Source organism: Gigantopelta aegis, unplaced genomic scaffold (assembly GCF_016097555.1).
Source record: "Gigantopelta aegis isolate Gae_Host unplaced genomic scaffold, Gae_host_genome ctg2554_pilon_pilon, whole genome shotgun sequence".
NCBI classification, from domain to species: Eukaryota; Metazoa; Mollusca; class Gastropoda; order Neomphalida; family Peltospiridae; genus Gigantopelta; species Gigantopelta aegis.
The window spans coordinates 66643-89473 of record NW_024532954.1 but is presented as its reverse complement, the minus strand read 5'-3'; the positions used below and the strand labels follow the sequence as shown (position 1 = coordinate 89473).

The window sequence follows — 22831 nt, the reverse complement described above, 5'->3', positions numbered from 1 at the left end:
ATTAAAATAAACAAAGGTTTGTAGGTGTTAGGGATTTTAATTTCCATAAAACAACCTTCCCCTCTTTGATCATCGTAATGACAGATCACACAGAATATGAATTTTTGAAATACATATATTTTAATTAAACAAAATTTTAAAAGATTTTTGTCCTTTAGTAATTGTGGGACATTATAAGGAAAGATGAACCCTCCATGTTTATACTTATGTGTGAAAGCGAGGACAGACATTCCCAATTCATATTTATTTTGCGCACCTTCACATATGAAAAATTCCAAGTATCCATTAATGAACAGTTGATGAGTTCCAATTCCTTATTTATTTTTTGGGCATGTGCGCCATTTTTAATTTTATTAGTTTTTTTGTTACTTAATAAAACGTAGAGCATGAATATCACAAACCATCTCTTAGAATGAGCGTCAGTGAGATGTTTCCATGTGAGTTGGTTCTTGGATTGGCTGTAATTTATTGGTAAATGGAAAAGGGGATGGTGCTCTCCTTAACTTCCATATTATTGTGGTTATAGTGCATGTTCATCATTTTGAGTAAGTAACGAAATATTAATTATTGTAATAAAAAAATCTGGTTTTTTTTTAAAAGATTCATGGAATTACATAATAAAACATGTACTTAATGTGAAGTGCATATTGTCATGGTACCTATTGGATAGTGGGGTTATATTGCCCATAAACCAGAGGGTGGGGCTTAGTAGACCAGGGTGTGTGGTTAATGAATATGCATATAACGTTATATGTCTTGTTAAAATATCTTATAAAATAAAATTGTAATTGTAGAAAATAATTACGATGATTCATTAATTGAATTAGACTAATGAGTTGTGACAGTGTGTATTATTTTATATTCTGTGTCTAATGGTATTAATTGATGTATAAATAAATTCTATTCTTAAAAAGGCAAGTGAATTAATTCCAAATATAGGTTTAGTTCAATTCCAATATAGTTCTCATAAAGGTATATAAATTAGTAAATTCTCCATAAATGTTGACGAAAGACAAAAAGGAATTTTATACTTTTTGTTTAATAACATTTTCGACTGATAAGAGTAGCTCTTTAGTGGTCAGTGTTACCAAGGTTTTGTTACCCTTAGTTCCACTAGGTAAATATCTGATGTATAGGGGGAAAAGTGATGCAAGTGATTAAACTGTTTTTAAAAAAAAGATGTGTTCAATGAGTAGGTTATTTTACAAAGTGTCAATAGTTATGAGATATGAGAAGCTGTTACCCGTGTTAGGGTTTAAGGTACGGTTGTGTCAAAAATGCTAAAAATTTGCTAAATTTCCCACCCACAAGTTGAGGATAATGATCAATTTTTTTTTTTTTTTTTTTTTTTTTTTTTTTTAACTTACTTGTTTTTTAATAATTTTTTTTTTTTCTCAGAAGAAGACATAAAATTACATCAAAATATTTAGTTAAACTAGGTACACGGTATGGGATAGTGGCATTTACCAGGAAATGAATGCAGCTGTTCATGAGCTTGACGAAAATTGTTGTTATAAATAACCACATATCAACCACGAACTTATAGTAAGGAACATACACTAGAAAAACAACATGTATCTATGAGAGCTGATACTTTAGTAATCTATTGATGTACTTCTTCTACACCTTCCCTTGTCTCAAAGCATGAAATTTAATAGTTTGATATCATACATCTTTAAAACTTAATGATGCTGAGATAAGGGTCATGGTATGTGAATATGACGATGTTATAATACTGATGTTGGTATAACTATTTAGATCACTATGATTGTTCACTAGTCTAGAGCTTGCTAATGGGTAGCTATCCTTAATTTTAAACTATTGTAAGGACATATGTAACTAGAACAGCAGTAAGTATCTATGAGAGTTGATATTTTACGTATTGTCTGAGGTTACGTCATTCTTACTCATTCCCTGTTCATATCCTAGGTCACTGTAGTACGTACTGATTGTTTACTAGTCTAGGCTTAATCAATGGTAGTAGCTATCCTAGTCCCTGTGGTAATAATGATGTTCATTAGGTCTAGAGTTCCCTAGTTCTAGAGTTCATCGTTAGAGCTTTACTAATGGTTAGCTATGCCTAGGTCACTGTGGTAGTACTAATGTTTAGCTTACTCTTTTATGTCACTGTGAATGTACAGATGTCACAAGTCCTATTGTACCAGATACTAATTTAATATAATGTATTACTGATATAATGTACAATAGCTCAATACTGGGTAATACCCTTGTGTAGAAGGGGGAACTTACAATTCATCCCAAACAACATCATGGTGCTCGATCTCAAACCACCACTACACCCTCACCCTACTCTAACCATCAGTGCTAGAGAAATAGTTTGAGGTAGTCCTGATGTATTAGAAATAGCTGAGCTTTTGAATGGGTCCTTCCTCAATTTCCCAGAGCCATTCATCAAGACTCTCTCTCTTGCATTCTTCTAACCTTCTAAAAGTTTTTCACTCAAACTTCATTGTCTCACAGCACATTATCCTATTATTCATCACGTCAAATCCTTTCGTCATTCAAGTCACAAAGTCCCACCTTCAAAAGTATCAACCAGAACATTTGACAGTGAAGTTATCAGACAAAACAAAAGCAGAACAAACATTAACTCCTCTGTCATCCTCACCTCCCATCTCACACTAATCACACTCATCGTTTTCATCTATGTTCGTGTACCAGTTTAATAAAACTCAGGGAACATATCTCTCCTTCTCTTCCAAAATTAACAATTTTTGCCTACCAACCACTAAAGGTTTGGTTATTGATTCTTTTCCATTATTCATTTTTTCATCCATTAAACTCATACATTGTTATAATTACTACTGTATAGTTATATTATGTTGTAGACAACAATATAAAATTAATACTATTATCACATTATGTGTCATGGGAATATAATAGGTAATAGAAATAAACGGCAATAATTAAACTAGACTATTCATACATTATCTATGTGAAACATATATCCCTTGTTGTAAAGGGGAAGATATTTTCACTAGTTTTGTAAGTTAATCCTTTAAACTTTAATAGATATTATCATATTTGTTTACTGTCTCCTAAATCTATTGAAAAATTAATGACAGGTAAATAGATCTATAGACCTAAAGAATGGATCTATTTACTAAAGAAAAGGATCTATATACTGATGAATGGATTTATAAGAGAATAAAAAAGAGTGTCTAGACAGAAAGTAGATAGACGATCACAAAAAGTAATAGTGAAAAGTACTTTTACTTACATGAGATCACATGACCTAGTATCCTGTTTCCTTGATATTTGATATTGATGTTGTTGATGTGGTAAATAGGATAACCTCAATATAATTTATATACTTTAATTAATTTGTTAAGAGTAAGTCAGACTAACTAATGAGTTGATATTTTGCTAGTATTCACAGATGAAAGGAATTAATGTGAGAAATGAGTAATAGGGGGTCTGGAATGGATGAATGGATAGATGGATAGACAGATAGATGAGAGCATTAATGTCCTTTATGATGTGGATGATTATGATCTATTGATAGAAATTTAATGTAGGTTATTATAAGGCATTAGATATTGACTGTTGGCTAAAGGTCACATGACATTAACAACAATTGTAGATGTTATTATAGCATAATGTAATGTACCACTTGTCTTAATCTTGGGATTTAAAATTATGATAATACTTAGATATATATAACATGATGTTATGTTTTCCCATTCTGATTTCTGATTGCCCCCCCCCCCAGGACAAGGTACAAATGAATACATGTTCAATTAGACTTTGATCTATGATTTCTTTCATATCTTTTAATTCATTAGTTCTCCTCCATTGGTCGTATATGAGTCCTTCTATTCTCTCTTCTCTCTCTCTCCTCTCTTATCTCCTCTCTCTCCTCTAGATCTCTCTTCTCTCTCTCTCTCTCTTCTCTCTCTCTCTCTTCTCTCTTCTCTCTCTTCTCTCTCCTATCTCTCTCTCTCTCTCTCTCTCTCTATCCTCTCTCTCTCTTCTCTCTCTCTTCTCTCTCTTTCTTTCCTCTCTCTCTCTTCTCCTCTCTCTCCTCCCTTCCTTCTCTCTCTCTATCTCTCTCTCTCTCTCTCTCTCTCTCTCTCTCTTTCCCTCTCTTCTCTTCTTTCTCTCCCTCCCTCCCTCCTCTCTCTCTCTCTCTCTCTCTCTCTCTTCTCTCTCTCTCTCTCTCTCTGCTCTCTCTCTCTCCTCTCTCTCTCTTTCTCTCTCCTCCCTTCCTCTCTCTCCTTTCTCTCTCTTCCATATCGTAATTTTCAAAACAATCACAAATAGTATTCTACAAATTAGAAATCCATTGTATACTTACATACTTTTGTCAACACTATCTCCACTTCCTGATTTCCCAGAAAATAGCAACAGTTTTCTAAAAGTTTACTTTAGGAAAAACAGTAATTCATTTAACTTTGAAATACAAATACATCACCAAGCATCAAAGTATATTATACTCAGTTAGGCAAATTTACTTATTGTGTTATGTTTTGAAAGCAAAAGACATTTACTTTGCTTAATATTTTAAGTAAAAAGAGTGTTTATCTCTAGTCAAAGCACATACCTCTTTACTCTCTTATTGATCATATATTTATGTAGAGTATCTTCCCAATGCTTTTCTAAAGTCACTTTATATAAACATGACTGCGATTGTTTGTGCATATTATGATGTATTAGTTGTTTATTGTAACGTATTAATGTTGTTAGCTTGTCTGGTAAATGCTTGAAATGATTTTTGTGTATTTTGGTTTGGGAAAAATATCCTTTAGTATTTATATATTGGTGTTTTTTGTGAAGTTCGTAATTATAGATAATATAATTGTAAGGATGTGTATTGTTTAGTTAATAGCATGATAATTACCAATATACTTCAGTAAAAAACTTATCAGTACTTACCACAGTGACTTAGGATAGCTACCATTAGTAAGCTCTAGATAGTGAACATCAGTACTTACACAGTGACTTAGGATAGCTACCATTAGTAAGCTCTAGACTAGTAAAACTCACATCAGTACTTACACAGTGAACTAGGATAGCTACTATTAGTAAGCTCTAGATTAGTAAACATCAGTACTTACCACAGTGACCTAGGATAGTACATTAGTAAGCTCTAGACTAGTAAACATCAGTACTTACCACAGTGACCTAGGATAGCTACTATTAGTAAGCTCTAGACTAGTAAAACATCAGTACTTACCACATCTATTAAAAGAATTATTTGTCCATTGACAGAACCATTCATCCATTATATTTAACTATTAGAACTATCAAATTAATTAATGGAAACTGTTGTCTGATTACATAACTACATAGATATTATCTAATTGTACCTATTCATCTACTATACTTAACTACTCGTCCATTTTAATGGCTATTCATCCATTTTGTCTTAATTATCTGTCCATTTATGTAGCTATCCATCCATTTTGTAAAATACTTTCACTATTATTTATCTAATACTAATAGTTATTAATAAAATATAAATATTGTATTTTTATATAATAGATTTGACTCACCACCAACAACAGCAACATTCTAATTATCTAAGGTAATAGAGAAGAGAGAGAGAGAGAGAGAGAGAAAGAGAGAGAGAGAGAGGAGAGAGAGAGATGAGAGAGAGAGGGAGAGGGAGAGCGAGAAGAGGCAGAGGAGGGTGAGAGAGAGAGAGGGAGAGAGAGAGACTGAGATGGATTGTCGAGAGAGAGGAGAGTGGAGTGAAGAAGGAGAATTGTGATGGTTACAACTTTGATTGTGTTACTTAATACATTGAATATTAGCTCTAGGATAACAACAATCTAAATATTTATGTCTATGGTGGTGAGCCCAAATTGTTTTTCTTTGTAGTGAAATTTGTCACTCCTTTTAAGTTGAAAAGACAAGCAATATTGACAGCCAAAGAGAAACATCAAACAGTGCATACAAAGCATTAACAATAAATTAGTCATAATTAGTCATAATTAATGACTGCTAAGTTCAGCTAAAGGAAAGAAAGCGGCAGCTTTTATGATTGTTTGTTAAATAGAAGTCTTGTGTGGTTATAAGTGTAGGAAGGAAACATAGTTGCTAAATTTCTTGAATGGTTGGTATGTCTCTAGCAAATTACTAGAACTAATGACATAATATAATAGCATTTGTTATTTTAGGAATTAAGAAAGAGCTATTGAAAAAAAAACAGACAGAGAGGGAGAGAGAGAGAGACGAGAGAGGAGAGAGAGAGAGAGAGAAGCCAGAGTTACTATTAGAAATAGGATAGGCACAAGAGACATGATTAAAATACCTTATATTATAAGGGATACAGTTACTCATTGTGGCAACTATCCAAAGTTTCATTATTTAGTAAGATTACAGGAATCTTTGTTTTGTGGTTGGCGAAGAGGCACAGATATTTGTATTTGTGTAGCATTCAAAGATATTCTTCCTGTTTAATCATAATACTATTAGATAATATTACAAGGGTGCTTTGGGGTAAGATCAGTGGTTACTCACACAATGATTAGTAGTAAGATTACAAGAATCTATTTATGTTTTCGTAGTTTTGTGGTTGGATAATTAGCAATCATTTCTAAATACACAACACACAAATAGAAAGAATGCTAGCCTATGTTCCTTTAAACGGTCATTAATGACACTATCACTAATCAAATTAATTTTAATTTATATTCCAAAAAAATTTTCCATACTACAAGTTATAATGTATTTAATTTTATACAATGTAGTACTACTATTACACACACCAACACACAGTCAAGCTAAGAATGGTGTTGTTTATAAAAATAATGTGTTCTTCTCATGTTAAGAGTTCCAATATATAATACATGTTACTAAGCATACAATGTTCCCTTTGAACTGACAAGGTTGTTATTGTATTGTAGTAGGATGTAATAAATATAGAAATTTATAGACTGCATTATAATGTATAGTGGTGTCCCTTTTGGTTGACCTTCAGGAAAAAAGATCATGTTTTGTGAAATGTTCAAGGAGCCAGTGAACATAAGTACTTGTCTGTTCATTTGTTGTTTGCATTTTCTTGTGATGTCAGTTGAAGTAGTAATTTGTTCATTGGTATGGGCTATTGACAAGGTAGTCTTGTTTCTGAGTTACTAATGTGTTTTTAGCTCCTTTAATGGAATCTGCAACTAACTCGTTATAAATGTTAATTGATGATCACTAGTCTAGAGCTTACTAATGGTAGCTATCCTAGGTCACTGTGGTAAGTACTGATGTTTACTAGTCTAGAGCTTACTAATGGTAGCTATCCTAGGTCACTGTGGTAAATACTGATGTTCACTAGTCTAGCGCTTACTAATGGTAGCTATCTTAGGTCACTGTGGTAAGTACTGATGTTTACTAGTCTAGAGCTTATTAGTAGCTATCCTAAGTCACTGTGGTAAGTACTTATGTTTACTAGTCTAGAGCTTACTAATGGTAGCTGTCCTAGGTCACTGTGGTAAGTACTGATGTTACTAGTCTAGAGCTTACTAATGGTAGCTATCCTAGGTCACTGTGGTGTAAATACTGATGTTCACTAGTCTAGAGCTTACTAATGGTAGCTATCTTAGGTCACTGTGGTAAGTACTGATGTTTACTAGTCTAGAGCTTACTAGTAGCTATCCTAAGTCACTGTGGTAAGTACTTATGGTTACTAGTCTAGAGCTTACTAATGGTAGCTGTCCTAGGTCACTGTGGTAAATACTGATGTTTACTAGTCTAGAGCTTACTAATGATAGCTATCCTAGGTCAATGTGGTAAGTACTGATGTTTACTAGTCTAGAGCTTACTAGTAGCTATCCTAAGTCACTGTGGTAAGTACTTATGTTTACTAGTCTAGAGCTTACTAATGGTAGCTGTCCTAGGTCACTATAATAAGTACTAATGTTCACTAGTCTAGAGTTTACTAATAGTAGCTATCCTAAGTCACTGTGGTAAGTACTGATGTTCACTAGTCTAGAGCTTATTAATGGTAGCTATCCTAGGTCACTGTGGTAAGTACTTATGTTTACTAGTCTAGAGTTTACTAATAGTAGCTATCCTAGGTTGCAGTGTGGTAAGTACTAATGTTCACTAGTCCAGAACTTTATTACTGATGGTATATATTATAAATTGCTATTTTAATGTAATGATATTTACACTAAGAGATATTAAAATCCATTAGAAAATCTATTTACAATTTTACATCAAAAGGAAATAGTCATAACTATTACTACCATATTTAGTCTCAATCACACACGAAAATAAAACCATCCTACACTCACTGTCCCATTAATTATATAATCTTTTCCCTCCCTCCTTACAGTTATCACAAGGTACATTACAAACACTACAAGAACGAACAACATGTTCTGGTGCGTTAACTTTAATCAGTTGCCCATTTGTAATAATTATTCATTCATTTATATAAGGACATTATCAAAAGATCATTAAAGTTAGCTTTAATAGACAGACATAAACAGCTGTATTACTTTACTCCCTAGTTACCACATAACAGTTGTAACTATGGGAAAGACAAACAGAAGGCAGGAAGAATGGGTTTTCTTTGAAAATGCATACGACATTGACAAATAAAGCTTAATATGTGCCTACTTTATAATTACCTTAAATGATCCCTCAGTACCAATTTCCAAGAAAGATTGTTATAGTACTTTTCATTGTGTAAACAGAAACTATGTTGATTCCACAGTTTTTACTATATATATATATTTCCACGAATTTCCAGGAATCTCTCCTTGTTATCCTTGATATAGTTATGTGTCTACAAATTAACACTTTGGGACTAGATATTTTATTAAATGTTGTTATATTTTTGTATAGAGGTATATAAAATAATACATTAAAACTATATGTCCCAATATTGACTGATGTATGAGTAAATTGGTCAATTGTTTTTTTTTCCTTAGAGTAATAGCAATTAAGACATAATGCTTTGTATCAGGTGAAAGTATTTTTTTGTCAATTTGTAGAGCAAACAAGTGTGTATGAATTAAATAATTGTTCTCACTAATTCTTTATGTGGTTAATACACATATCTTTCTAAGACAACATGGATTTATTTAAAATATTAATAGTTTCGCTATTGTTTAACTCTGTCAGAAAAGTGGATGATGCATTGGACTGTTATCTGATCATCTGCAACATCTTTCCTTTTAGTTTCCTTCATAGTAGACTATGAAATTCAAAAGACTTAAGTACTTTGGTTACTATATCCTGTCTCTAATGTCTTTGATCAGTTTACATTTAGCTTCTTTCTCCTATTCCATCTTCTCTTGTCTGTCCTTACCTGACCTAGCTTGTCCTTACCTGACCTTGCCTGACCTTTCCTACCTACCACACTCCATATGTCACTATATTGCTTGACCACAAATTTCAACTGTTAAAAACAACAGTTGACTTCATTACCACTGTGAATTACTAGACCACACAGGTATATATATTATATTAAATATATATAGATGATGTTTTCTGTTGATACTTACTCTAAAATGAGTGCAAAATGGACTTCTATGGTCTCTCTAAAAAACAGTATCAGTTTGTTAGTATCTTATATCTACAAGTAAAGTGGTCGTCCAGCTGTCTTGTGTATATTGTAATAGTGTATTTTTCTAAAGTGAAAAGGTATCTAATTGGGTCAGTGGGTAATCTAGGATAGCTACCATTAGTAAGCTTCAACATTAGTACTTACAATGGTGAGCTAGGGTTGCTACCTCTAGACCAATGAACATCAGTATTTACCAATGATGTAGGGTGCCTCTAAACTAGTAAACATCAGTACTTACTATAGTGACCTAAGATAGCTACCATTAGTAAGCTCTAGACTAGTGAACATCAGTACTTACCACAGTGACCTAGGATAGCTACCATTAGTAAGCTCTAGACTAGTAAACATCAGTACTTACTACAGTGACCTAGGATAGCTACCATTAGTAAGCTCTAGACTAGTGAAACGTCAATACTAAGATAGCTACCATCTAGACTAGTGAACATCAATGCTAGACCACACCAAGACAGTATTTGAGGATCAGTTTTCACACACTGGGATTTTGCTATGACTGTTATAATTAAACTGTAAATAATAAACTGTCATTGATCTCATGATAGCCTGTCTTTCTATATGCACTTTAAAAAGCCAGTATATATTGTCATTGTATTTAATTCACATAGGTATATGTTATGTCTCTCAGTCTATGGACTGTTATTGTGGTTTGTGATGGAAGTGTTACATTATAACATTATAGTGATAACAACAATAGTGTATGACCTACTACTATTTGAATTTTCTTTTAATAGCCAAATTGCTTATCTTTTATTTACTTCCTTCATAATAGAACACATAAAAGATTTCTTTTCTTTGATGAAAAGTATTATTATATAAGATTTCATCATCCACTTATTAGCTGAAAGTAATATTTTAAAAAATTATTAATGTATAACCACATCAATACTGGCACACTAGAAAGTTCATGACAAAGCCATGTATGCGTGTAGTGTTGCTATAGTAACATAAGAATAGTCGCAAAAAATAAATTGTTTGATGATGCGGTGTGTTACATCATCACAGAAACAAACAGGGAATAGTAATTAATTGTAATGCAGTTATGTTACTATGGTAATAATTCTAGAGCCTACTAATAGTATGTCATCATGGTAAGTGCTGATGTTTAATGAATCACTTACCAGTAGGTCACCATGGTGAGTGCTGATGTTTACTACCAGTATGTCACCATGGTAAGTGCTGATGTTTACTAAATCACTTACCAGTAGGTCACCATGGTAAGTGCTAATGTTCCACTAAATCACTTACCAGTAAGTCACCATGATAAGTGCTGATGTTTACTGAATCACTTATCCTAGTGATCTCAAGTCTGTATATAGCTAACAACCATTTCAAGAACATTTTACTTATTAGAATGACCAAACAATTATAATATAATTAAATTCTTTTACCTCTCATTACAAACAAACCTCAAAACGCCACTGGGAGATGGTTTTTGTTGTCAATGCTTCACGCCCTCCTTAAATGCAACCTTACAAATTAAATTATAAATATAATTTGAATTGATAAAAATAATTTTAAAAGTTGCATGGCTTTAAAGAGTTTATTTTATGGTATATATTATAATGAGACATTTAGCATGTTACTTATCATTTATACCTCAATCCTATAATGGTATAAGCTATAACCATTATCTAGTACATTGTATCCATTCCTTTCCATGGTAACTACACAAGAATGCAAAGAAGTTAGTTAAAATAATCCCAATTTCATGCTTTTTTCAAAAATGATCTTTAATGTAACAATTTGAAAATGTTATAGTCTTAATATGCAGTTTTATTGCTATGGCAACGTTCATATTACTAAGCTTCCTTTGTGTGATCATTACATGTGATTTCGTAATAAAGTGACATAATTATTCCTCAGAACTGCAAGGGAGCGGCTTTGGTGGTCAAATTATCCTGAAAGGTTTATTAGATTTATTAGTTATTACTATATGAAACTAGTTAGTTGTGTTTTATATAATCATGTCTCCTAATTGTTCATCTTGTCTGCTTGACAATCCATTACCACCACCTGTATCAATGAGCAAATATCAATCTTGTCTCATTAAATTTATACAGATCAAAATTGACATGTTTAGTTTTAAGTGAAATAATGACAGCTAGTGATAAATCCTTAACTGTCAACCTCATTATTGAGTTGTGGCATGGGTAGTGGTTTAAAGGAAGCCTAATAGATTTAGACTCTATGTCTACTGACTAACTACTCAGTATGCTGCCTATTACATAACAATATTGTTATTTAGTAATGAGTCCAATTATAATGAACTTGTTAAGTTAGTAGTAATTCTGTGAAATACTTCTATAAAAATTGATATTCATTAAGACGGAAATTGAAGATCTTATTAGCTGTTGTTTATAACTCAGTCATAACTCAGTTATAGCTGATAATTCCTTTTGTGTGAATTAATTCTGTACAAAAATTACTTTCTAACCAGACCAATCAACATCTTGTTGTAATCAATTTAGCAGCCTTAATAGAGTTTAAAATTATATTAGTATTTTCTAAGGTGTATAAAAACATTGCATGTTATTGGTTGTGTTATATTATAATGAATGAATTTTTTTATCAAACAAAACTCCTGTGGTCAAGGGAGAGGCTATAATAGGAGGATCATTACTACCAAAACATGGATTAAATAATAGTATTATCATTATGATAGCAGCAGCCATTTATATGCAATGGGTTGTGATGTTATGATTAGAAAACAGGAATCCCCCATTTTTCTACAATAAATATGACATAATTGGTCACTAATCATACATAATACATAACGTACTAATGTATTATTAATTGTGTTTCTTGGTGTGTCTTGTTCGAGCCCCTTGAAATGTCTGTGGCTAGTGTTCTTTCAAAATCATGTGTAATTCATTAACTTTAAGACATGATGTGGTTTATCTAACAAACACCTGGTGATAGTTGATGTGTATTATCAGATTATACTGTGGTGTTATACCTGTTTTTATAACCTGTTCTAATAACTCGTAAGACTAGTTTCGATGATAATTTTACCAGACTGTTTTCTTCATAGTTCTTTTGATAAAAGATGAAAGAAAGTTCCAATCAATCATTAAAATATACAAAGTAATTCTAATTGTTAGAGCTTGGAGTTTGAATGGTACTAGAGCGCTCTTTTACATGGTGCTTCATTATTATATGTTAAAACTATTGGATTTGAAATGAGCTTAAAGCATAACCCTCTATCCTGTATTAACTTAGCTGGTTAGAGCTAATTGAAAGGTATCACCCTTGCACAGCTATGTAATGGATTTCTAATAATATATCAATGACTCATTATGACTCATTATGACTCTTTCTATGTTAAGTGCATTGAGGATATTGTTACAATTCCTATGCTGCTTTCTCTAATGCAAATTCTTCAATAGTATTATTACCATGGTTACCAATGTCTAATGCTATAAGTAGTAAGGTATTCTTTCTGGAAGTAGTATACTAACACATTATCCCAATATAAATTTATATAGTGAGTATATTAATAGTTTTGTGATTTCATGCTTTCAGCTGAAATTTAGAGTAAACACTGACAGATCAATAGAGTACCATAATGTGATCATTTTCTCACTAACGCCAATAACCAACTTCTTCTAAAGTAGTATCTATTGGTTGCTATGGAAACAGTTATGGTTGCTATAGAAGCAATGACCATTGACATTATTAACACAACAAAACAGACTGTATCAATGATAATAGATAACTGAATTCTTGGTAACCTTTAGACTCTTTTGAATGGAGCATAATGTGTTATTAAGTGTACTAGTACATTAACAACTGTCAATTAAAGGACTATTTAGAATATAATAGCTTATAAGAGTCCTTTGATAACAAGTAATGATTCTTGATGTCTAAATTATATAATTCTCCTAGTATTACAGAGTTTTAATAGTATGTAGTCAATTTTAAGCAATATTTGGTAAAATCTAATTAGTATTTTCTAGAGAATCTCTAGGAATGTGTGCTTGAAGCCCAAGAAATAATTAAGAAAACCAAGAGAGTAATTAGTTATGGGTATTTGACCAATCAGATTGATCAATCGATTGACCAATCAGATTTCTTGAAATATACAGTACATAATTTCAAATATTGGATTCTAAGAATAAAGTTTTGTTATACAAAACAATAGAAGATACAATTGTGGTTTTTATGTAAATATATCATGTGGCAAGAAAAACCCACATTGTTAGAACTATAACAAATTAATTTTTCTTTATCCCTAAATCCTTTGAAGTATTCATTAGAAGATTCATCTAGAAAAGGGAAGTATATGTCAGAGAGGAAGTGATCTGACCATTATGTGCTGTTATCATTGTCTTTTACCACTTCCTCTTTGCATTGCCAACTAATAAGGTCACATGCCTCTACCCCACAAAATGTGTCCAAGAAGCCATGCATACCAGTAGGGCAGCGATACCTTAATAATGCTTCCCACAGTCATGTAATTAAATATATTAATACAGTGTATATGACATATATATTTATATGTAAGAATCACTGTAAAGTCTATTATTAACCCTTTAATGATAAATGATGAATTATCTAAATAATATTCATAACTAAAATGGCTTGTAAATTTTTGGACTGTTTTAACATGTCACTATTATTACATTAAACTGTCAAGTTTGACAGCTGCAATATAGAAATGCCAATTTATGCTTATATAGTTCTTGGAGAATGTATTCAACTTCTAGAAAGCACAAACCAATACATTGTTTAAGTAATTATTGTAACATACACACTATATGTAGTAGTAAATTGTTGACAATTTAAAATATTTTCCTTATATTCATTTCTTAGTATGGTTTGTTTACTCTTATATCTGAGTCTACAAACTTCCTGTTTATCAAATATTACTTAATTTAGTACTGTTAGCGGTGAAGTTATAGAAATTGTATCAGATGTTTAGAAAATCATTTTTGTTTGTCGTATGCATTACAAATGTTTGCAAAGATTCCTAGGGAGTTATGTATACTGAAGCTTAGAATAGTCAGTGTGTGGGTGATATGAATGTATGTTTTCCAAGTAATTGTCTGTCTTTTTATTTGAGAGTTAGAGTGATGGAGAAATGGTCAGGGGGGTTTGTAATGTTTATTGGAGTGTTGCTTGTCAGTATACACTTAATCTGAACAAGCAGAACAAATTTTACTACTTCCCTTACTCAAAACCAGTAGGTTACATCTGTCATGACTTGTCTTTGAACATCTGCTTGATAGTTGAAACTAGTTAAATGAAATAGTGACATATTATACTAATGAGTTATGTCTAGATTGATTCAAATTTTTTGTGTAATAGCGTCTAAAGGTGAATACTTTTAGATCAAAGCATGCATGCACATACATACATTGTAAGGAGGACTTAGTGTTTCTTAGAACTGAAGGAAATAAGATTGACCACAATTTAATGTACTAGACCACTGTATTACACAAAATATTTGAAAGTAGTAAAAATCTGAATTAGATCATCAGTACTTAGTCTGTAATGATGAATATATAGGACTGCATTCTGAGAAAGAGACATTTTGTCAATAAATTAATTTATCATAAGTTTGACGATTTTCTTGATAATGAAATTTAATATTTAAAAGCACATTCAACAATATCATGTCGTGAATATCTCTAACACAATATTAGAATTTTGAATTTAAAATTTGAGAAGATTGATATCTAAATTTATATTTAGTGTTTGATTTTAACTTTTCTCCTATTGTCACATGACGTTTATAGCCGTTAGCACCTGTTTTAGATATCATTGTCACAAGACACAAGTAATGTTGTTATTATTTAATTCATCTTAATGATAGCTAGCTCGATACGACCAAATATGGTCACAAATGAATTAATTGTATACAACACTTTTATAACGTACGAACTTATGTTTTGTGCATAAAATTTGTCTCTTGTCTGCCTATCGTTATCCAATTCGTGATAATTGTTTATGCTTTGAAGTAGTACCTTTATTCAGACTATATGTTTACGCATCACATCATAGCTAGCAATATTAAAGGTTGTACTAGTTGCGTCATAATGTTGCTAAGAAACAAACAATACTACATTAAAGGTTCATTATCTAATTGAATATATGGCGCCTTTTTAGACCAAATGTAATAGATCGGTCTTATTATGACCCACAACACCACTTAACTCATCCTGATTATAACATTTTAAGTAGACATACACACTCATAACACCTGTATATAGTTTTAGTGTGTGTTACTCCTGATTTATTGTAGTGGCTTATTGCTCATTTGACTTTAACTACTACTCAGCAGTCATTACACAAGATTGTACACTATTGTTAACAATTAAACTAACAATACTAAATAAACTATATGTGATGTCATCATTGAGTTCATTATTGAACATAGTTATATACAGCTGTTCGGTGTGTTTACTGATATTATTATCAAACTGTTTTTTACTCTATTACCACACACATTTTTATTTAAGAATCAGCAATTATAATGTACACCCATTAAATGTAATATGTGCTGTTGCCTGCCTGCTTGTCTACAAGTCTGTTTATCCATTCCATTCATCATGTTAACATAATCCTCTTATTCTATACTGTGGTATCCCCTTATCCGTCTGGTCCATTCATCCATCTATTCTCCCATCTGTCAATCCATTCAAACCATTCAGACGTTCTCTTTACAATTTATTCAAATTCCTTTATATATCAATGAAAACTTTCATATTCCTACTTACGTTGAGGTAGTAAAGTTTCAACTTGGACACTATCTAAAGAAATAAAATTCCAGGAAATATTGATGCAATTTATTCCCGGAATAGCCCCTTAACACGTTGTTGCAGTAACAATTCCCAATCTATTGTACGGCTTCCATTTCTATGTTTGCCCAATTCTGAGATGCTAATCTACTTTTTTGACGTCTCTAATTACATTGCTTCCTAGAGTATGATTTGGAACAATTGAGATTAGTACTCCAAATATCAACATAGCAAGCATCTGTCATTGAGACCACTCACATTTTGACTTCAAGTTATAATTACTATCCAGACATGTAGTACAACAGATTAAAAAATAGAATATTAAACCTAAGTTATTGTGTGTGTGTACTATGACATTGAATCAATGCGGTTTCAAAGAATGAATAATGAAATAATAGAACTCAACTATATCAAGTTTAACATTTATTCTCAAGCACTCTAAAGGTTTGGGAGTTTACCTGTGTGTGATTGATTAATTAAATTAATTGGACTTTATGTCTCGTTCATATAAGGTAACTGGCTATACCACTATGGACATCAGATAACCACAACTATTGTTAATCACTTTTGAATAGCGTATGTGTGTATCTGCCTGTGTATTATTCTCTGCTACATTCTGGCCCACACAGTCATGACTCTGTTCTTGTGGTTTATTGGTTTACACTTTAATTTACCTCAAAGAAAGACAGTAACCAACAAGTGTTTTGTTACTCTGGTCGTACCTAACAACCACATGCGGCCATTCTATATAGTCATTACCTCACAACCCACACGATCATGTTACATTTGAATATCCCCTCTCTTTTGTCACTCTTTTTAGTTTTTTCTTTTGTTCCTCCTACTTACTCCTTCTTTCTTTGTTTGCATGTTTTAACCACAGGTATGTCTGACAATGGTGTTATTGTTGAGACACCAGCTGCTACTGATCGTGCTACCTGATAAATACAATCAACCAGGGTTGTAGTGAAGCATAATGCTTGGTCTTAGATAGTTTTTGTACTGATAATTTACTGATAATTTACTGATGATAGTTACTGATAATTTACTGATAATAATTATTAAAATTTTTGATATAGTCTACACTTTTTACTGCACTTGTTTCTATGGTATTTTATCAGCATCTGTTTTGTCTATGGTATTTATCAGCATCTTTGTTTCTATGGTATTTATCATTTTGTTTAAATAATAAAGACAAGTTTTTTGTTTATTTTTTGTTTTCTTCATAGTCAAATAATAAAGATGTTATCACAGAATAAACCAAACAATCAGAACAATGAGCATACAACAAACAATGGTGAGACAGTCAAACAATATGGATTAATCAATAGTGATAATTCTATGTTATTTTAAAGGAGTGCTACCCCACACCTAGTATTAAGTACAATGGGATATCATATAAGACATAGCCCTTTTTACTGTTTATCTAGGGTACATCATAAAAGGTGACAAGTAAGAGAATTCAAAACCATGCTTGCATTATCAAAGATGGCAATGACCTGTTTGTTGTTATTAGTGTTAGAAGATGTGTATGTTAACTTGTATATATAAGACTATTTTGAAATAAGGCCGGTACTATTTGTATGGCGTAAACATATTGTTCACTTTGCATACGATTAAGATGATATTATATCAAAACAATAAATCATTTTATTATCTGCTAGTAGGTATGATTACATATCAGCAAGTTACAGTTACACACCAAATATGTTAAGGCTTGCTTTGACTTACTATTATATATTAACATTTTATACTGTCGTTTTCACAAGAGATTCAATGTATATGAAATGATTAATTGGATAATTGGTACTATTTAGTAACAATTGTTACAACTTCAACCTCAAATTACTCCTTAATGAAACTGAGGTTAGATTGATCAACATAACAAACTTAACAAAATATTCTTTTTATTTTACTTTGTTTTATTCACTGGAGGCGAGTGAATGAATGTGTGTAGCAAACTTAATTTTGTTTATAGTAGGCATGCGTGCAAAATGTAGTTTAATTGCATCAATTTGTCATATAATGTATTATAGACATACTCCTACTCTTCATTCTTTAGAACAACACTTCAAAATAACATCACCATTCTGCTTCTAAATCTATGGGGAAAGGGCAGGTGAGGTAGGTGGTAGCCCTCCTCTCTTTGATTGCAGTCTGTCTGAGGTCTGTCCTGATCACTTCCTGTCCTTTATCTAACCACCTCAGACAATCGGTCAATTGTTTATGTAAACTATTACTCTCTAACAATGTTAGAAAACCCAATGAAATCATTGTGTGTTATAGACAAATGAGCCAAGATCCAGGAGCGGTGACTCTTTTGTCTTAAAACCTAATTAGACTGGCGGATGAGGTGTGTAGCTATTGAATTAAAATAATGCTTTTTAAAGAAAGGTAGCATCAATTAATATTATTAATCAGTATATAGACAGTACTATTTAATTGTATTTTCCGTTATTAGACCAAAAATGAAGCTTTAGTCCGCAAAGTTTTTGACTCGAGTTAATGTATCTTTAGACAACAAATAATTCCTTTTCCCGTCTTTGACGGTTTTGGCGGACACTGTTCCGCATTCTTTCGACATCGAGATCACCCCTTGTTCGATTTATAACAAGTTAAATTCAATGTAAGATTGTAAGCAGACAAATTTGCTATAATTATTTATTGAAACCAACTTCTATTGTTTGTATAATTTCCTTAATTATACAATGTGACATTCCTCTCTTTTTCCTTGTCATTCTTATAAACAAATGAAGTCAATCATGACAAATGATGGCTTAATTGTCAATATGTAATCCATGTATAACCTCAATTCATTCTCTATTGTCTTCATCAATGCTCAACACCATTTATGGAATACTAATATAAATCAAAAGGAAAGTTATATAACATAACGACTTCCAAGTAGAGTGTGTTATTTTAGGAATGTACACTAAATTTGATGACAAATAGTGGATTATTTTGAGGTTTATGCATCCATAATCACTATGGTTACAGTACCTATGAATCATTCTAGTGTAAAATTGTCAGTAGTCATTCTTTATTTCCTATTGTTATACAACAGGAAGATCTCAGTCATGCTGACACTAATGTTGATGCATGTTGTTCCTGGTCCCAATATGGTCAAATACCTGATAAAAAATCTCTAATGTCTACCTCCCACTTTGATTACAAACAAAAAGACCAGAAAAGACCAACAAATTTTGGATGAGAGATGAAAATCTCAGGATATAAGAGGTCAACAATATTTCACACATAGCCTTTTAAGACCATGTTATAATTAATACAGGAGTACTAAACATTTCAACACCCCCAAATAAGAGTTACCCAAAGAACCTGATGCATACTGAACACAAGGGAAACCCTTTACTAAATCTGGAATTGAAGCTAGCCTTCATCATCTGATATTACTGTCCAAAAGAGACTTGACCAATCGGTGAGGCTTCAATATTTACATACACTTGACATACACAGGTAGTTTAAAATACCTGATATCATTGACATATGTTATATGATTCACATATACTGACTGACTGTCGCTTCATTGAATCTTTTTCTTCTACAAACACACACTTAATTAGAAATATTATATTAGAAGAGTGTCTTTTAATTATATATCTATTTGAAGTTTCAAAATTAGTGCAAAAAGTTATAATTTTTTATAACCTAAATTGTTTTCAGGGCTTAACCACTTACTGTCTCATCCATGCGTATCAGACAATTAAAATCACATTAAAATTAGTCTGCCACTATATTAAAATTACTCTATTATAAATATGAGTGTCTTAGCTATTCGCACTCCCTGTAAGATAATACATATTGTTCACTTATCCTACTCTGTACCATAAGCCATCTCATTCAAGTTGGGTTAGCCAAAAACTAACTACAATATATTGTATTGTTGTGTAAATTAAGTAGTGAAGAAGGTATGTCTGTCACATTTTTCTCATGAGAGGAGGGAAGTGTGGTTTTAAAGTAATTTTGCGTCATACTTTTAGTGATTTTTCACCTACTGGAGTAAATTGTCAAATAAATACACTTGCTAATGTCTTAAAGAAGGTGCTATATTCTTGGCAATGTGACAATTATGGTACTTTTCATTAACGTAATTAACATGACACCTTTAAACATTGCTTTTGTGTAGAAGTTAATTTAAATAGTATTTGGTGACCATGGCAACAGCATCATAGTCTTGATCAATATAAAAATGTATTTTTAGTTTTTAATTTTCTCATTCTTTATGGAAGGAAATTGAAGTCGATCAGAGTCATTGAAGAACAAAAGCAAAAAGGACATTACATCAGAATATACTTCTTGTCAAAGTGAAGATGTATGTTGTCTATTGTCAATTACATCATTTTTTATTTTTATTATAATTTTTCTAGACTCCCCCATATCCTGAACTGAGATCATTCAGGTCAGTGATACAATAGGTACATTTGTCATAGATGAAACTTCCTGTTCCACTTTGAAAAATATTTTTAATATGAACACGTCTGTCGGCGGCACGTATGGAATGATAAGCGTGGCGTTTTCTACTTTTTTGTTATAAAAACGCAACATTTTTCATCATTTGACAATTGAATTGTAAAGTTCATTGTTGAAAACAGCGCTATTTACTATAACCTAAGTTAAAAAGCAATTTCTTTGTACAACCAAGCTCCCGGATAAATCAAAGCTGGCTTTAGTTCAAAGTTATCGAATTCCCACTACAATGGCTACTCCTGGCTCTATAAGCAATCCTGGAGCAACAAGTCCTATGGGAGACTTAAGTGCTTTCTTTGCGAGGTGCCTCGAGGGCCTTGGGCCATGATATACGACTTTCCAGAGCCTGTCTGCAGAGCCTGCTGCAACTACGAGGGAATCGATCGCATTTCTGAAGTGATCGACAAAGCCAGACAGATGAGAAGATCGTTTGATTCACAGCATCACCATCATCAACCGTCGCACAGTGGTCAAGAACATGGTTCTAGAAGCCCACACGAAATCCCTTAGCACTGACAGCTCCTGCAAGACCAATAGCAACTCATTCCCCTACTGGATATCACCGTCATTCCAACTGCAAGACAGATCAATGGAAGTAAAGTTGTAGTGACTAGTGCAGGAAAACAGCAAGCTTTTGCTTTTCCTACTCAAGCAGCTGCTAGTTTTGGGTCCTCTCGCACATACTCAAGCAATGGTACCCACAACTACAGCTCCACTAGAATTGCTTTCCCTATGCACAAAAGCATTCCAATGAAGTCCATCCGCAACAAGAAACAACTCAACGGTTCGCGCAATACAAGATACCTCAACATTCTCAGCAAATCTCCTCCATTTCGAGTTCGCTTCTCTAAGGATCATTCTCTGATGGGAAGAAGTTATCGCTTTGATGCTGTTTGCAGAGGGTCGGACTATGAGCTGAAAGTTTTTGTCGAGTATCCTATAGGCTCAGGCACTGTGTTTCAAAGTGCATCTGGAGCAGGGAACAAATGTATGGTGAATTCAGAGAAAGACTTGGTATTGGTGAGGCTTTCGAGGAGCTTCTTCGAATGGATACAAAGATTTGGAATTCGAAAAAACTCATGGAGATGAAGAATGGCGCGTTCTAGGCGAATTGCTAACAGAAGAAGTTCGATTTTTCCGTGGACCCGTCAAAAAGACCTCCTCCCTCTGCCATACGGTTGACCCCAAACACCCCAACATTCCACCAGCAAACCATGAGGCTCCACCCGCGGTTTTCTAAAAAACACCTTACTTAACAGAAAAAGGCGCTCATCAAATGAGGAAGAAAATGAAACAAGAAAGGAAACCAACAGAAGATGGAACAGATGATAATCATGTTCCTTCACCTGTAGGCGAAAACCCATCTTCCCCCTCAGAAAGTAATGGTTCCCCACGAACCAATGGAGCTTCCAGTCCACACTCTCCTCATGATAAGAAAACTGCTGAAGCAATGGAGTGTTTTGCTCTGTCACAAAGCACTTGATGACACCAGATTTGTACAATGTCCATCAATGGCGATGCATAAATTTTGTTTCTCATGCTCTCGGACAGTATTAAACAACAAATGTCTAACTCCAAAGATGTCTATTGTCCAAGTGGACTGAAATGTTTAGTTCAAGGTAGTACGACACTTGGGGCATTTATGGAACAAGAAATCACAACAATTTTAAGTCTGAGTGTTAAAAACTATTAATAATTTTAATATTTCAAGGATCCATTCTTTGTTTTTTCTTGTTCTTTTTGCATAGTACAGTCTGTCCTCTTTGATTCTTTGCCTCTTTCTTTCCTCTCTTGTCTCTTTAAATGTTTACATTTTTTATTCATTTCTCAGTTGATTCAACATTTACTTTCCTCACCTAGCTCTTACAATGTAGATATCATTTTTATGTTTGTTATATTAATATTATATTATTAAAATTATATTTATAAATCGTTACTTTTGTTTCAATATCACTCTTAAGACACTGGTATTTCAAATTTACAAAAAAAATAATCAACAATCAAATCATACTTGAATTACCTCATCTTACATAATAATTATATTCCGCCCACCCACTAA

The 22831-nt window shown here is 32.5% G+C and overlaps 1 protein-coding gene across 1 annotated transcript; it reads left to right on the top strand.

Moving 5' to 3' along the window:
• Positions 1-21024: 21024 nt before the first annotated feature.
• On the top strand, positions 21025-22465 carry LOC121391492 (probable E3 ubiquitin-protein ligase IRF2BPL; the record flags this gene model as incomplete). Its single annotated transcript, XM_041523107.1, is given in 5 exon segments — positions 21025-21253; positions 21425-21760; positions 21798-22003; positions 22125-22317; positions 22320-22465. Coding segments are annotated over 5 exon segments (1110 nt in total), but the record flags the coding sequence as incomplete, so codon positions are not given.
• Positions 22466-22831: the final 366 nt, after the last annotated feature.